The sequence below is a fragment of the Lissotriton helveticus genome, chromosome 3_1 (genome assembly GCF_964261635.1).
Source record: "Lissotriton helveticus chromosome 3_1, aLisHel1.1, whole genome shotgun sequence".
In the NCBI taxonomy this organism is placed as follows: Eukaryota; Metazoa; Chordata; class Amphibia; order Caudata; family Salamandridae; genus Lissotriton; species Lissotriton helveticus.
Genome location: NC_136061.1, coordinates 1,684,794,041 through 1,684,812,871, shown reverse-complemented (window position 1 = coordinate 1,684,812,871; position 18,831 = coordinate 1,684,794,041). Strand labels below are relative to the sequence as shown.

Here is an 18,831-nt window from a genome sequence, read left to right as displayed (position 1 = left end):
GTCCACTTCCTTGTGGTCAGATGGAAGATAATGGCTGTTAAGTTGGGCAGTCTCTACATAGCCTTTGTTGATCTGAAGGCCACCTTTGATATGGTTCCAAGAGGGAAGCTGTAGGATATTCTTCAAGGGTTGGAGTCCGATAGGATGTACTTGATATAATATGATCACACATATTTTGCCCCTTTGTGGTAGGGTCCAAAAAGCGAACTTATTGAGTAAACAAGTGCACTAAGGATGAGTTTTGGTACCTACACTCTTATTTTTAGAAATGGTTGTGTCACCTATTTAATCATTTAGGAAAATGACTCTCCGATTCTGGCTGGTTTGAAAACACCTTCCTTATTATTTGCTGATGATACCCTCTTTGTCACGCATACAACAAAAGGGATACATTTTATTAGAGAGGTTTGCCTCCTTTTGTACCATGCATATTCTTGACATCAATGCCTTAAACAACAAGTTCATGACCATAAACCCACCTAAGATATTTAGTGGCAAATTAGCATTTGGAGGGAAGCGTTTGGAGAGGGTGTTAGAATTTGCATCCTGGGTGTCAGGTGGTCTGACTTCTAGTCATGCTCATTGTAATCTTCACAGTGCTACCTTGTTGAAACACAGTGACACAGCCATAAGAAGGCTTGCTAAGCAAACTACTGTCCATCTTATGACCCTCATCTATCGATATTTATGGAGCCTAAGCACTTTACACTGCAATGTATGGCTCCAACTTTGGGAGCACTATGATGTCAATGTCCTTGGGAGTACTGAAAACAACTGTATAAGAACACTATTGACACTCCCAGGAAGTACACTGTTACTCTCTTTGAAACTTAATCTAGCATTGAAACTAATTTTTAGGCTCATCAAACTGAGGCTCATCCAAATGTTGGTTCTGTTTTTGGTCAACTAAAGAATTGGAGCCCCATGCGAAAGGCCTCAAAGACATCCTCAATAAAAGTCCCTTGGTTGAGATTCATCAAGGCATCCTTGAAACCACTTGGTTTGAGTGATTACTGATATAATATTTCCTTCATCACTCTTAATTCACACAAGCTTGTGAAAATAAGATGCTGGCAATATGAATTGAAGAAGTTGCAAGCAACTCCATTTATGGGCAGTCATTTGAGCTCATTTATGCCAATGAAAATAGAACCAAAATGTCAGAAGTTGGGCTATATCTATCCTTTTTTAACAAGATGTTTACTTTGAGGGTGGGAACTCTTACATTAGCTACATTTACTAGCAAGTGTCGGTCAAATTCATTCTAACTAAACTGTGTCCAGTCTGTTACTTGGTCAAAGAAAGTGAGAAACACCGAGTGTTCTGCTGCACAGATGGATTGTTCCCCTTTGCCTCCTGATGGGAACAAAACACTATAGAAAAGCTTTGAGGATCTGGCTCTGTTTAGTGCCTTAGCGAACTAATTTGTCCTTCTTCTGAGGTCAATCGAACGAGTACCATTGAGTTGGGTAACAACATCTGTTATTCAACACCAAGATATCCTTCTGGGTGAATGTGCGCTTTACAAATACACGCTATGCTGTCTGCAAATTCAGTACTAGCCCTCATGTGTTATTTTCTGGTTTTGGATTTTTGGAATCAGCCTGGCATGTGAGATCATGGACTCGGATATCGTTTTGCCCGAGATAAAATCTGTCAATATTGTTAATTATTTTATTATTGCTGTTTTAGTCAGTTTTTTTAGAGTGAATATTTTATTTGTAATCAAATGTAAAAAAATGTGTAAATGCATTTTATTTCATGTAGCAATAAATGAATGAAAACATGAGTAACAGACTTAGTAGAGATAGCATGCTGCTAATAAATATGTAATCATTTTTTGTTTGGTGGCTGGTAATGTAACACTGCTAATATTTATATCAACGCTTTAGCCTGCATATTAATAAGAATCTGTTTACTGACCCTTTCCTAATAATCTACCATACTGCTGCCAACCCATGCACTGGCACCCTGTGACTCCCCTGACCTGGTTTCTGTGTCTGTCCATGTTTTCCTGAGCCTTTTGGGAAAACCTTACTGTTAGCAATTATCTTTCTGGTTGGCTAAGGTTTGTACCTAAACGAGACAGAACTAATAACACTAGTCGGTGGGGGCTAATTTCGTAGAGGGAGACCTGCGTGTGCTTCGAAATCAACAATGCAAAACGAATTTCGTTTTGCACACGCAGGTCCCCATCAACGAAATGGGCCCCCAGCTATGCAGAATGCTAAAATGCCCGGTAGCCAGTCCGGCCCTGATTTCGCCGCTAACGCCGGAAATGTAATCGCATTTGAGATAAACGTTGCTAATAGCACGTTATCTCTGCGATAAAATCCGGCGATGCACGGTGATAGAAAAAATGTCGCTAAGCTTAGTTAGCGATAAATATCGCTACTTGTTGATAATATGCCCCTCTGTGTCATGAGCAACTGAGCTGGGAATGTTACTAAGTGAGTATAAACATTTACGTTTTTCAATTCAAACTATAATTTTAATCCAACAAAAATAAATAGGTCAAAGGTTATCTAAGCAGTTGATATCAGTAAGTGAGAATAAAGTAAAGTATGGCACAATGTAAAATATATGCTTTACACAAGGCATGGTTGCTAGGAACACCAGAGAAAGCACAAGCAATTACTAGTCTGTCCTTAGAACTCAAACATTTTGAGAAAAAGAAGCCATTAACCAGTTGCATTCATCTATAGGAAAAAAAATGCATTCCCTAAAATCAACAATTTAAGCACATTTTGAAAGTTGGTGACTAAATATTCTAACAATCATGGAGTGCTGTCGCCTTACTCCCCAATTACTTAAGATGTATTTGAAGATTATCTATGCCAAGTATTCACTGGAAGTGGGTGTGTAACTGCTTAACAAGTAAATTATGCTGGTAGTGATGAGAAATATGTCTTCAGTGATAAATAGAAAGTTCAATAAAAAAATTCTAAAACAGAGGAGGTGTAGTACTGCACTGAAGATCAATGCTAATTCCAGGGCTATTACTTTGAAAGTGGTGGAAATGAGCAACTGTAATAGTATCTGATAGCTGCTATGGAGCCTTATTAGTAATGGCATTTAAACAATCAATGCCAAAGCCAGAAAGTCTCGGTCTTAAGTTGAAAACTATTGGCCTTGCTAATGGTTATCCCTCCCGGATGGCTTCCGAGAATGTGCATACATTTTATTGGTATTTGGGGATTTATTCAAATATTATAACATGCACTAAAGGGAGGCCACTATGAGAGTGCCTCTGCGGCAGCCATAGCTTTGTTTGAAAACAACAACTTTCTGCCATCGAAATAACAAGAACTTTGATTATGTTCCACCATTCACTGTGTAGTTCATGAATTTAATGGCAAGCTTACATGGAAAAATAATTATATTTTGATAACTGTGGCATTTATAAAGAACTGCTGCAGTTTAACTAAATGATCCAGTTAAAAATATTGGCTGAAGGTTAGCCATTACTGCAAATTAAGATGGCTTCACTAGCCAAGAACTCAGCCGTTCTTGTCTATAGAGGTTTCGTATGGTGGAATGAATAAACACGAACAGTGACTTTCCAAGAACTGCACATGAAATTAAGAGCCTAAATTAAAAAAAGGCAACAGACATGCAAAATATGCTGTGCTAGAATGTGCTGGAATCTGCTAAATCAAACACATTACTCCTCCAAATGATCTCAAACTCATTGAGAATCCCTTATGTATGAATAGTTTAGCACTAAAATAAAATCACAGATACTTAACATTGGTTCATTAACTGCAATATGTTTAGGTAAAATGTAAAATGTATACTGCGATTATGGAATGTATAGCGATGGACTGTACGCATCTCTCATGAAATGATTTGGACAAGTCAAAATTACAGACTTGCATTAAATATTATTTATTGGTCCCGTCAGATATTGCAGATAAATAAGTACTATTGCTAATTTAAATATATAAAAATATTGTGTGAGAGAAATCCGAAGAATCTAGTAAACGTATGTTATGTTATTGAAATGGCGTAAGTGAAATAAAAACACAAATAGTGGAAATGCCAAGTGAAGATTTTGAATTAGGTTAAATAATTAATTAATTAATTAAGTAATTCATTCTAGGGTGAGATTTCGATTTTACAGACGTAATTCAATTGGTTTTATTTTGTAACGAAATGCCATCAAAAGATAATTAATTAATATTTTCATATATACAACACATTTCAAAAAGTTCTTTGGCACACCAACAAAGAAAGTGAAAGCGGACTTGAGAGAATGGGTAAATAACCTAAAAAATGTGCAACAGAGGGGTATATTCACAAGAAGGTGTGATAACTACTGCAAGTGTTGCGTAAAGCAACTTTTAACATCGCAGCCCATCGCGGGAAAATAACCCCATGTCAGCGTGGAATTCACAACAAGGTAGAAGCATGCGTTAGACACCAGATAATGTGGCAAATGTCCGCATGAAAATCAACGCCACACCGCTAAAATGCAATAGGCGAACGCTAAAAAACATGCGATGAGGCCAAACGTGGTACTAAAAGCAGCAAAAAGCTGCCACAGGCCTGCAAATCCCACGCGTCTGGCGGGACAATGCACCATAAAAACCAAAGAAAAAACACCAGAAACAAGCAAAAGCATGTAGCAACATGGATGCACCCTGACCTAGCGCAGAGGCCAACTCGAACCCCACAAACCCCACAGAATACCAGCAAGAAACAACGGGGTCGGGTAAGGTCAAGAGGAAGACGGGGCGCCTACTGCAGGAAAACAAGACCAGCTTCACGGAGGTGGCAGAACACCACTAGCAGACCACCTGGATTGCAGTCGGAGTCCCGAGGAGGCCAATCCAGGAAGCCAATAGGCGAGGGTATGATGTTACTACCTAAACCAGGCACCAACCTGCTACCAACAGGAAGGCAGCAACAGCAACAAGAGGTGGCAGTCCAGCACCGCCGGAGGAGTTGGAGGAAACCCAGACCACAGTCATCAGTATGGAGATGGTGCAAGGAGAAGGGAGTACAGACACAGCTCGAGGGGACATGACATAACATCAACAGGGAGTGCCACAAACAGGGACTGGGTGGATGGGGAGATGGGCACAATGGTATACATGCACAGCGATGCGTAGCAACACCGCACACCCGCAAACACCCAGATTCATGTCCCAGATCCCCTTGGCACACTGCAGCACACACACATGGCATGAACAGCACACCCACATTGACGACAACGTGGAACAATGTGCATAGCCAACACTGCAGATCAGAGGACCCAACTGGCTCCACACAGTACAGAACAACGCCCAGGGGTGCGCAAATAGCAGTCACACACCCATGTAGGCTGAGCGACCAAAGGCCCTGGCCACTCCCCTTACGAATTGAGTGGATGATGACAAAGCTACATGTCATAGCTCAAACACGCTGCCTGCAGTGACATGTCTGCATCTGATGTACACAGCACAATGTAATGTCGTAGGCCCAGGGCCCACATGCATACTAGAAGACCACAGAGACACACGCACATATCATAGCTACGGGCACATGCGCCCGGCCCCTTTAATGGCAGGGCCGCATGTACAGTGACGCCTGTGCTGGAGGTGTGTGGGTTGAGTGTAAGCCATTCCGCACGGAATGTCTGGTGCTGGCAACCACTTGAACATTGGACACCAGTGCAACGGAAACAGAAAACACATGCAATACAGAGTCAACTGCTGAGCAACAAAGAGTGAGCCGGAGAAAGTCCAGAGGACAGCCAACATGCAAACAGGAGTGTCCGTGAGTTGCAGTGCACTGGGCTTTGGACACTGGAGATGAGAGCGCTCATGCGAAGAAAAAGTCTTGGATTGTGTTCCTTCGATATATTACTGATGCAGATGCAGTGGGGTGTGTTAGACCTGCATCATCTTGCTCATCAACGTCTCAAGGCCCCCACACTGTTTGAGATGACATACCTGCGTAACTGTTACATAGCACAAAACACAAGATGACATACCTGCGCAACTGTTACATAGCACAAAACACAATCAGTAATGGACAATGGCCTGTGGTGCACTGAATCACTGGCACCTGGAGTGCTGAGCAGGGTATCAGGCTTATTATGGCATCCACAACAGGTCTGAGCAAGTCCGAAGTCTGTCAGGACCACTGCTTCAACTAGGGCACATGGCAGTTGGAGGTGGTCCTTGCGGTGGTGGCATGTGCCTCTTGCGGTTATGCTGTGATGCGTCATCCGGGCCGGTCTGGACTTGCTTTGGTGTGTGAGCTCTGGTAGGATGCATTTGGACCCAGAGGCTTCCTACAGCGCAAGACCACAGGGTAATGGCATTGATGACCCCAAGCCCTACGCCTCAGGGGTCAGCCAATGTCTCTGGAGAAGGAGTCCCGACAGGACCAGCACCAAGTTAGTGGCCCCGGATGCCCTGCGGCCACTGGACGGTGACTTGCGATGCAGTCAGATGGGCCGAGTGTTTCTCGGGACAGTGAAAGGTGTCCTCTGGTGCAACACGCCGAAAGGTTTGATTTGATCCGGAAGCAGCAAATAGGGGAGTGGAATGCGACAGCTCCGTTGCCACCACCAATTCCGTATCAGCTACATGAGGATGAAAAATGCCGCCTAGTCCATAAGCTCAGACGCCACCACAGTTCGACCAGAGAGTGTCCATGAAAGTTGGGGAACAGACTTAGTGGCTCGGGGGCTGAGTGGGGATGCAGTCTACGATGATGCCGGTACACTGATATGAACTAACCCATTGCTGAATCATGACTCTGTGACCTACTGAACCGCAGTGTAGGCCGGAGGCTCTGGTCAGCATGGGCCATTCACCGAGTGTCGCCGGCATAGGTTGGTGGCCCCACCAGCCTGCGTAGTTCAGGTTCAGTGGCACCATGTATTCGGTCACCTCCGTGACTGTGACCTGGCTTACGTCCGGATTGGAAGGCACTTCCTCTTACTCCTCTTCATGCGACCACTGGTGTGGACTCTGCTATTCGTGAATCGCGACTGGGTGCTGGATGTGAGACCTACTGGTCCACAGGGTAGTCCTGGTCCCTCAACCACGTGTCCGGCCCATCCCACTCTGCGCATGCTTACGGGGGGCGTAACAGGCAACATATCCACAAGAAAGGCCCCACTGGCTGGGGTGACATGGTTGCGTCTACTGTCCACTACACTCCATACACCAGAGGTGTATGTCGCCGTGGATATGGGTGTGTTCTGCATACTGGGGTCTGTCCAGCACTTCGCTACCGCTCTTGACATTGTGTACTTTCCCAATCATGGTTCTACTGCATCCTTCACACATGCCTGCTTGCTTCCTCTCCCCACATTTGTCTATTGTGTGACTGATTTGCCAAGACGTTGATTGGTCATGTTCACGGCTTGCCCAGGTTAACATTGTAAGTTGTTCAATCGTGTCTGGTGGGTGGACATGTTGTTGTGCATGTTGATTGTGAACTTGTGACGTGTGCATTGCCAGATTTGTGGATTGCATGGTTGTGGAGTTGAGGTGAGTGGGGTGTTAATTGGGAACTTTCCAAGGAGCTGTGCATTTCCCTGGGTGCCATCCTGGGAAGGGTGGTTGCTGATGGAATGTCGGAAGGTGAAGGAATCATGCACACTGGCTGTCTTTTTGGATCCAACATTGGTCTAGGACCCACGATGTTCTGATGTTGCCTGCACATAGATGTGTGACGTGTGCTTCTTGTTGCACTGATTGTGTGCAGTCACCAGGGGGCACAAGTGGGACATGTGTGCAGTGGATTGCCCCTAACACATGCGTGCATCCGGCTATGGCGTATGGTCCTTGCTTGATCTCCAGTGGTTCATGGGCATTGTTTTGGCCATATGGGGCCTAGGGTGCCAGGGTGATGGTGATGGTGATGTCCATGACAGGTGTGGGGGACTTGGATGTGGATGTCTGTGAGACTCTTCTGACTCTGGCGTTTGTTGGTTGGGGTGTGCCAGGGTTCAACAGGTGGAGCACGGCCAGCAGCTTGGTGTGGGGTTGGATGTTCGTTGTCCGCTGTGTTGGTGCCGTTGGCCTGTTGGGCGACGACGGCCGGGATGCATAGGATGATTGTCCCTTTCAGCCTGTAGTGGACAGTGACATTGTCAGAAGTTGTGACTGTGAGTTAGGTGCATTTCCTGGGGGGCTGCTGTCTTTTTCTGCGCTGCCTCTGTGGTGGTCCAGGGGGATGCCAAGTGGGTGTTGTGGCCCTCTTGGGAGTCCGAGCTGCATGATCAGTAGCTCCATGGCTTCTGTTTGTCTTCAGGCGTGGCTCGGGTTGTGCTTCCTATTGTGGTGCAGGCTGCCGTCTGACTTTACACCAGGTCAGGGCAGGTGTAAATATCCTGCTGCTAACGCACCTTACCACGTGTTTTGTGTTCTTTTCGCCGATCTGGCTTGTTGTTGTGAATGTTGAGGTGTGGTGTTGTCGCGGCCTTTGGCACGGGAACGCCTACTCTGCATCTCATTAGCGATAGTTGCAGGGGTCCTCTGTGGCGAGGTTTTTTGCAGCTGCTATGGTGGGAAAACAGGTGCTGTGGGCTGTTAGCACCTGCTTGTGAATGGTGGGGTAAATTTATCATGACTTTGACTGTGATAAAGTGCTGTTAATTCGGCGATAGCTCCTTGTGAATATGCCCCAGAGTGAGGCAGTTACAAAATGATTTTCGACATTAAATCAAAACAATTAGAACAGGAGTATAATCAGTCCTTTCTCATCCTTACATCAAAATTGTTTATCATACTTTTCGGTCACATTCTTCCAATGGCATCGATATGAGTTGTTAAACTAGTGTGATCGATGAAATCCCTAAGCAATATGGAAACGGACTTTCATTTTGCAACAATTGTTATTATAATCAAGTGCCTATTTGGCAACATTAGAGCTATAAGTAGCTCATTGTAAAACCACAAATTCTATATTTACATATTGTATTGCATATGGCTTCTGCAACGATAGTTGTCATAGATGCAAAATATACAGGAACCTTTTCTTAGCTCAGTCTTCAGAATAACAACAGCGTGTGTTATTCAATATTAATTCTTCCAATATTCCTCATCTTCCCAAAAGCTTACCTACAAGTGAATAAAAATTCCACACAGCAAGTAAAACAAAAACCAATGGAAGGGAGAAAAAATCCAGATATCTTACTATCTAGTATAAAGAAAGCTCTAAGGTATGAAAGGACCCTCTGAATCAAAGTTAGAGATGTACATAAAGTTCAAAATTCATAATTAACGGAGACAGTCAATTTACATCATTTATATAATGGGAATCCATTATTCTATTGTGCTTGTCCATAACATGGTTGGCCATGCTGTAGTTAGAGTCTTTGATAATAATTGCTCTAATGTGTCTTAGTATTCTCTTTTTTACAGGAAGGATTATAAGTCCTATTTATATCTTTTTACACATACATTGAATTGCAAATTCTGTTTTGCATATAATTCTTCTGCTGATTTTGGAACCCAGTACACGACCCAAAATATTGTTTGTGCTGTATTTGATGATAGCTCTACAATGGAGCCACATTTATAAAAACCCTGAATGGGACACGAGGCACAATGTAGTTTTCTCACTGTGGAAATTAATATGGACCAACTTAGTATTTCAGTTATTGGCTTTTTCGGTACGTATATGAGTGGTTCATATATTACTGTGCAAATGGTTTCCTATATTTCTGAGGATATGCCAGTATCTGTAAATTGTCTTTCTAACTGAGCCAGATTATGTACTGAATGTTGAAATGCACAGAATATATTTTTGGTCATGCCAGTGCTTGATTAAGTCATATTCCTCATTTGAATGCCATTGAAAATCTTCTCCCCGAGTTGCAACTCAGCTCTTACAAATGGCTGTTTTAATACTTTCTTGGAATAGCTCAGTTATTTGAAACTTTGTATCATATAATCTCAAATAAAGATGTTAGTCGTGTCTGATCCATAATTCCGTTTTGCATGTGAAAATGTAAATTATGTTCCAACTAAGGTTGTGGGGATGACTACTTTTGGCATTAATTACCAGCAGTTTAATTTCTATACATGATCGTTTCTTTATTATCTTGTTCCGAGCAGTGCATGTTTGTGCATACCTTCCTTACATTTCAGTAGTCTTGCTGTACAAGGGCCTCATTTACAGGGATTTGGCTTAGGCACCATGGCAAGTCATCTTGCTGCGCTTCGTCAAAATGAAAAGGCAGGAATGCACCATATTGATCCAATAGGGTGGATATTTTCTCCCTGTGCCTAGCGCCTAGTGCCAAAATAGGCACCATTGCACCATGCTGCAAGGATGCCTGTGTTGTAGGCAGGATTGTTTAAGTGCAGGAAGAAACAATCACATTTTAATTTTAATTTAAAATTGAGTATGTTTAAGTGCTCCGCTTTCTATGTGTGCTACATTTTGCATAGAGGAATTAACAAAGAGAGATAACATTATTTATCCCTTTTACACCTCACCTTAGGAGGTGTAAGGTTTTGGCACATCTCCATGTTTACATGGTCTTATAAATCTGGAGAAGCATTAAAATCCATGTGTGTTGTGTGGGAAAACCTACCACAGTGCCATGGAACTCCTCCCTAGCACAGAGTAAGGCAAAGCAGCAATTTGCACTACCTTGCCTTACTCCATATCTATGAGGCCTATGAGGCCAACCAAAGCAACGCAAAGTGTTTTTGCATGGCCTCTTAGATATGATTTCAAGGTTTTGCCCATCAAGCATCAGATCAACTGAAGCTACGGAGGCGCAAGGGGATCAGAAATATGCCCGTAAGTAATTACCATGTAATAAATTGCTGTGTTGGTCCATCTGACTACTACAACAATCTGGCTACTGCTAGACAAAGTTTAAATGAGTGAGTGAGTTTTGATGTCATGTTCTTAGATTTTGCTAAGGAAGATTTTGTATTTTTTTTCCTTTATTATAGGTTTTATGAAAACCAAAAAACTGGAACTTTTGTATTTTATAAGAGCGTAGTCCGCGAATTGGAAGTGCATGTTCGTCAATGGAACTGTGGAAGCCGCCATCATGCAGTATCTTGCAATTGTGGTGTAGCTGCGAAAGAGGGAAATGAAATTGTTTATTTTGACATGTGTAATGGACAGCGACAGGAGACTATACCCCACCTTTCAATAAGGAATGTTGGATCATCAAAGCAGCAAGTAAAAATAAGAACCTCTTATCATGGGAAAAAAATTACTGTAAGTTTGAATTCTAATTTGCATTGGAAACTCTAATTCAACCAACGATGATGCATAAGTGTGCACTATTTCTATCTATACAGATATGTGTGACATCTTAATAAAGATGCAAGATATGTGTGATGAACAGCTTGCAATTTGGTAGTTATAGTTATGTCTGCATTTTCATAGGAAGGGCGTTTTTTTTTTGCTTAAAACTATGGCTCCATTTGGTGAATGTTCATAAAGCTTTCTAAAAACAAATTTCCACCCTTCTTGGCTCCTTCCTGGAAAGTTTCAAGATGATCTGTCAAACGGGATCAGTGAAAAAAGGGTGTCCCATAACCGAATTTTCAAATGCATTTTCCATAGACTATTTTAGGAAGTGATACTGCAAAAACAGCTGGACAGGTTTGCGCCACATTGGGCAGTAAGCTAAATCTTGTTCTATAAAAGCGTGCTTTGGTGTAAATCCAGTCACTAGTTTTTGAGAAACAAAGAAACAAAAATATTTGTATCTCTGGATGATTGGTTGTGACGGAGTCTCACAATAATCCCTCAACTCCAAATCTAAAAAAGAGCATTCTAGGGGGCTTTTTTCCCTTAGGCCTCCTCGCTCCCTTTGGAGTACATTCCCACAGGAGCTCTGATTGGCTGGCCGCAACATGAAAGATAATGTCACAACAGTCATTACACAACTACTGGAAGTTATTCCCTGATCGTGAAAATAGTAGAAAAAAACGATATAAGGGATACCCTTCACCCTAACCCTTCTGGGTGTGAAGATGGGGGCAAACTTTAAAAACAAAATCAGGATTTTGTTTAAGAAATGCCCCATTATTTTTATTTTCATTTTAGGTAGGAGGCGTGAGTAGGACTATCCTTCCCGAGCCAGTCTTGTACTCCATACTCCCTGAGCCAATCACATATTAAAAGAGAAGGGTTCGTCACATGCTATGGCTGCATGTAAAGGCCTCAGAGACACCATTCCATGGGGCAATACTTTAAAGAAAAAAGGAGAGGGCACAGAGCCCCATTTCTCAAGCCCATTAAGGCCCTGGGGACCCTTTACCTCAGGGATATTTTTTTTTTAAGGGAAGGGGGTGCACAGCACTCCTCCTCAAGCCTGTTAGAGATCTGCCGACCCCAACCCTAGGAGCAGGCTCAATGAATGTGTCTCAATGGAGTCCATCCCGGGACACAGTTTCCCTTCTCGAAGGAGCGTGGGCAGGGAAGGCATGTCTGCTCCCACTCGGTGGAAGCTTTAAAAATGGGTGGAAGCAGACATGTATGTCCCTGCCCCTTTGAGCCTATGGCCCTCTTATGGTTGTTTTTATTATTGCATGTGCTCAATAGGGTCTCTTTGTTATTTCGGTGTTGTGACAGGACTGCAAGACCAACTGCATGCTGCCCATGCCAGAAGGCCATGTGTGCCTTGGGGTTTAGATGAAACTTGGAGTGGTCAGGCCCTGCAGCCAACCCACTGCCTCATACAGCCAGGTGCAGTGCACAGGGATCTTGAATTCCAAGTATGGTAACTAAAGTATTACTTTACGTTAGAAAAAAACATTGAAAGTTACTGAAAAGAACAATGGTTAAAGTGATGCTATAGTTAGGTGAAAAGTTCAGTGACAAAATTTAATTTTACCCTTAACAAAAACACTGAAATTCACAAGTTACTGTCAACTGCCCTAAGGTAACAATAACTCACTCCCTCACCCTGAACTGCTAATTACTCCACTTATTAAATCACTCATGACATGTTCTATGATACCATTGATCACATCACTGCAACATCTGCAATGACATCATTGATGACAACAATGTTTGCGGCTGATTAAAAATATACTCTCATTTGGCCAATGCGTTACAGCATGTTGTCTTCCGCAGGCCCATCAACAACACAATACGCAGGCATCTATGTACAATCTTTTCTGTATTTTTAGCAAGACCTAATTAAACCACTGCCATTGTTAACATTCATTGCAACATGATTTTGTATTCGATCACATTTGATATCCAGGATATCTCATGTCCAATTTCCTTTCTTTTTGCTTTCGACATCTATATTGTTTTTACATTTAACAAAACATCATGTTCATTCAGAAAATATTAAACACATCAACTGAGAGACATATGTGTCATGGATATTAGTATAATCAATTACAAACTTATAGAACAATAATTAACCCCCAAGGCATGTATTCATTGTAGGCATACAAAGGCATATGCCAAGGCAAACAGTTAGTAATTCTTTACCTTGCTACACTTCATGAGTAGGAATAGTCAATACTTATGCAGGTTATTATCAGCCTTATCAATTCTAGTGAGCTATTAATTATTTTAAAGCAGATATAGTGGTCCTCGGGGCTTTGGAGGCCACTTCATATGTGAAACAATACATACAAATAAAAGTAAACAGGCAAATTTCAATGTCTGCAAATTACTACAAAAACGTTTCCACAGTGTTGCTGTTTTTCTTTCATACAGTAACTGGATTGCATAATCTTCAGAGATGTACATTAACAGTATTGTGTTGGCTTACAAGATACGACTCCTAGAACCAGCAATGCCAAGGGTTTGAAAAATTAATTCATGACTTTGGGTAATCTTGCCATGGTTGTATGTCATCAGATACAGTATGCGTATATTATTGGGGCATCCCTAGCGAGGCATAGTTAGATAATCATTGATACAAGTGGTCCGTGAGAACGTAGGGCACATAATTACCCATTCAATATGTACTCGGGTCTGACTGTCGTAACAGCCTTCTGGTCTCATACCATGAAATCTGTCTACTGTGGGTCAGACAGGAAATCCCTCCATATGCCCACAAATTGTCCAATGGATCATTACCACCACGCTACCTGACTGCAAGGTAGTTTGAGGTCGCATACAGAAATGTTGATCTCTTAGTCATAGGGGAAGTGTTAGAAATTAGGTTTCTGGTTGGCTAGATTATGCCACCACTCTAGTCAGGGCATGTACGTTACACATAAAAGATAACCTGTGCTCACCCCCAGATAGCTTGGCACACAGCAGTCAGACTTATCCCTAGAGGCAATATGTAAAGCGTTTGTGCAACACTCTCACACCAGTGATGCAATAAATACACCACAGAAGAGACTCTATACAGGATTATATAAAAATATAGATTGTACATGAAACATAAAACATAGAGCAACACAATATAGATCATGAATACCATGCAAATCCTGAGATCATACTCATTATCCTGACAATGCAAGGCAGAGTTACTTGTAGTAGAACATCAGGGCATGAAATGTAGCAGATTGGCTAAAGGAAACAGTAAAAAATACATAAATCACCAAACATCACTGCAGCGCCTAAATCACAAAAAGTCATGGTAAGCCCATCAGGACTTGAACCCCACATAGGTACAGGAATCCCTGCACGTCTCTTAATAGAGCTACAGTAATTTGTGTGAGCATGATGGGGACAGTGGGATTTAGCAACCAAGCGACAGAGCACAGCCAGCCTGCATTTTTTTTCGGCGGTTTATGGTAATTGTAGCAGTTTAATAATATAATATTATACTCCCTTGGGTCTTGTGCTGAGAGAGAGTTCTCAAGTATAATTTAATTATGGCCGTTCTGGACTGGGAATGAGGTGCTGGAGGTTAAACGGTGACTCCGTACAGGCCCCTCAAGGCCGTCACAATAATATGGCAAGTGTAAAACAAAGGGATAAGTTGTTTGTGGCCCCTTTTGGCAGGGGAGGCTAATGTGGCATAACACTCACTAGTCAGCGCCAAACTGTAGTGTGGGCCTCACTGGGGGGCACACATGTTGGAAGATGAGCAGCCCTGTTTCCTCACTTCAGCAGTAGACCCTGGTGAAACACAGAGTGAAAATTCCTTCTGGAGGAGCTCTCGTCAAGGAGTATCCTCCAGCAGCTGAACCCCACCCATGGGTGACATCAGTATTGCTAGGCGACATGGGACTCCAGAGCCGGAGTTCAATTTGGGGCAGCCGAAGAGTGGTTTATGAAAACATGCACAGGCTACAAGTTGAAGTGCTTCAACCTGTGCTTAGATTTTAGAAATAGTAGTGCTCCCCTCACTCTCCTTGTGGCTTGTGGAGCTCCCACCATGGCGGTTCAGAAGCTCATGCCTGCTCTGTCGTCGTGGCGTGAGTCAATCACAGCAGGGAGTAGAGCCTGCCACAAAGTGCCCACATGCACCAGAATCTAGTGAGCAAAAAGCACATCACAAGTGCTGAGGACACTGGTGGGGCACAGAACATGCATGCAGGCCAGCTCATCAATGCCTGTGCAAAAGATGGCTGCCAACACTTCTTGGATGAATTGCTGACAGCCAAGCAGATCTCACAATGAGATGTGTGGTTAGGCTCTGCCCAGATATATACATTTTTTCACATTTGATTTTCTCAACAAGTACTGGAGGGATTTACACCATTTAAACAAATGGGCGATCTGCGAATCAGACTCTACCATTTTGCCAAATTTCTGGTAATTCCGTTCAGCCGTTCGGGCTGTAGCCTTGTCTAATCGTCCTATGGAAATTAACATGGGGAAAACACGTTTTGGGACCCCCCTTTTTTCTCGGCCCCCGCATGACGAATCTTCCCAAGACTTTCAGGGAAGGAGCGGAGCGTAGCGGGCCATCTTCTTTGAGAAATTCACGAAGATTCAACAACCGGCACCAAAGTTATTCATAATAGAATGTTGCGGATTGCCTATGGAAACTAAGTCCTAACTATAACGGCCTACAGGCAACCGCCAGTAGGTAATATATATATATATATATATATATATATATATATATATATATATATATATATATATATATATATATATATATATATATATATATATATATATATATATATATATTCACTGAAGAAACCATAGGTTTCACACACGTTATAGTTAGGAATTAGCATTTAAAAAACCTTAGAAATTCACTGAAAAAAACATAGGTTTCACACATGTTATAGTTAGCTGGACATTTCACTCACACAAAACCATTGAAATTCCCCCGTTATAGCTAATTTAGCTAACTATAACTCGCGCGCCCGCAATTCACTGCTGATGACGTCACATATTACATCACTCATGACATGGTCAGTGACATCACTCATGACATCACTGATGATATCTCAAATGACATTACTGATGACATCACTGATGATATCATCCAGTGAATGTGTGTCTTTCTGAAAAATAAATATGTTTTATATATGTATATCTGAAGGTTGATGGAAGAAAAAATTTGTATATAAGTGTCTAAATGGAAGTTTTTTTTGTAAAAATGATTGTATAACTGACTTATGAAGTGCATCTTAGTGAATACATGTATTAGTGTAATGTTTAAATATGAAAATATCTGTATCAGTGTCTCACTTTGTGTATAAGTGGCTGCATGGGTTGGTGACTAGCTACATAAGTGTCGATATGGGTTATTAGTTGGTTTTTAGAGTATCAGTATGAGTGTCTGTATGGTTTGGTGGGGGGTATTACTTACCGCATAGATGCATGAATGGGTGACTTACTGTTTGTATGTCTTTTGAAGACAGCATGTGTGCAGGACTGTATGGGTGGATGAGTGTGTGTATGGGTGTGCTAGTGAGTGAATCACTGTCTCAATAGTATCTTTATGAGTAACTACATATGTGTTAAACTAGTATATGTGGATATTGATGTATATAAATGAGTATATGTGAGAGCGAGAGATTGTAAGAGTTCCTGTATAAATAAGTATGTGTTTCTCTAAGTGATTGTTTAAGAGAGTTAGGGCCAAATGTATCAACATTCCGTTTTGCGATTCCTAAATAGCGATTTTTAAGGAATCGCTATTTAAAAATCGAAAAATGGTATGTATGTAGAAATCAGCTTCTTTTTAGCGACTTCTTAATGTTCCTTAATTGCGATTAGCAAATTGCTTATCGCAATTAAGGAATAATTTCCCATTCATTTCTATGGGCAAGGAGGCCCATTGGAATGAAGGGGAAATGTGCGATTAGCAATTAGCTAATCACAAATTGAGAATATTTTCAAGGGTGCAAGGGTGTCCAAAGGAAACCCTGCTGCACCCCTGAAAATGACATGTGTGCGCATATGGCGCACATACATGCCCTAAGGGCATGAATGAGCGTCATATGGCACCTTTTGTTTTAAAAAAAAATGCTTTTTTAAAGGAATTCGCAACTTACCACCAACTTGAAGTTGGTGGTAATTTGCGATTCCTTAGGGCAAATTTTGCGATTCCTTAAATGCAATTGCAAAATAAGGAATCGCAAATTGTGCGATTCCTTATTTTGAACCACATTTGCTTAATACATACCATATTGGGAATTCGCATTCGCAAAGGCCAAAATTCTGTGAATTTCGGCACTTGCGAATGCGAATTTCAATGATACATATGGCCCTAAGTATGTGTACGATTCTGTAGAAGTAAGTGTAGTGGTGTGTGTATAGCTGTATATGCAATTAAATGGATGTTTGATAGTTTATTTGCATGTGTGAGTTTGTGTGTGAGTAACTCTATAGATGAGTGTCCATGTGTAATAAGATGCTACGGTGTATGAGTACATATGATGAGTGAGTACATGTATGAGTGCCTATATAGAACTGGTTTTTTTTTTTTTTTTTTTAACTTTATTCACTTTCCATACATGCACACAGCTTTCGCCTACAACCCTGGGGCCGGCAGCAATCCAGCAACACATCTATATCATGTTCTATACCAGTGTTCCAAAAATTATGCTAATATTGGTGCCGGCGTCGCCCATTCCAGGCACCCGGGGTGCAGATCAGGTCGGCAGGTTAGTGCAGTAAAGCTAGTGTCCCATATCAACACTCTCCAGTACTGTAGTGGTACAGCGTACATTGTCTATTATGCTGCCTTGGTAAATTCTTTCAGTGCATGCTCCCAGCAACTTGGTCAGTGTCAAACTTCCCTAACCCAACTTGTCCAGAACGTCCCTCCCCCCCACCCAACTACCTATGTGCCACTCCCCATGTGTTACCACCTTTCCAAGTGTACGTGTCTCTCACCCCAGCCTAGTCCACACACCTCCGCCTCGCACCATCACTCAATCAGTCAGTCACTCGATGCTCTCGGCCCGATGGATCCCATATGTATGGTCCTATGTGTCACAGTACTCAGAAATCTGTGTACCCCGTGCGTTCCATCCTCACGAAGCCACCCACAGACCCGAGCTAGCCTAGTCCCCGGTGTCTCCCCCCCGATCCTGCTGCTCCTCCATCTCCTCCAAATCGTCCCTTGTGGCGTTCCTATATGAAACGTACGTCAGGTACTGGTCCCAGAAGCTCCGCGGCCTACTCATCGGCGGCAGCAACTCGCAATACAGTTGGGTTTGCGTACAACTATACAACAGAGCCCTTTCCCATTCTTGTTTGGTCGGAAGGGGGCCGCGCATCCAATGCATCGCTATCGTTCGTCGTGCCAGAAGTAGCCCCATGCCCGCCAGACGACGCGTAGCTGGGGGCAAAGGTCTGGTGTGCCCCAGCAGAGCTATTGCCGGATCTACCGGGAGCTCCACCTCTAGTATCCGCCCCAACTCCAGGAAGACTTCCTCCCAGAAGGCATTTATCCCAGGGCAATTCCAGGCCAAGTGCACGAAGTCAGCCACTGGCGTCCCGCAACGCTCACACTCC

The 18,831-nt window shown here is 42.6% G+C and overlaps 1 protein-coding gene across 1 annotated transcript in view; it reads left to right on the top strand.

The window, feature by feature from the left end:
* The window catches only part of LOC144824297 (von Willebrand factor D and EGF domain-containing protein-like), an 899,901-nt gene that overhangs the window by 367,371 nt on the left and 513,699 nt on the right, over positions 1–18,831 (top strand). The window contains exon 6 of the mRNA XM_078683422.1: positions 10,917–11,190. Within this exon, the coding sequence (XP_078539548.1) occupies positions 10,917–11,190 (274 nt within the window). The remainder of the gene's footprint in view (positions 1–10,916; positions 11,191–18,831) is intronic.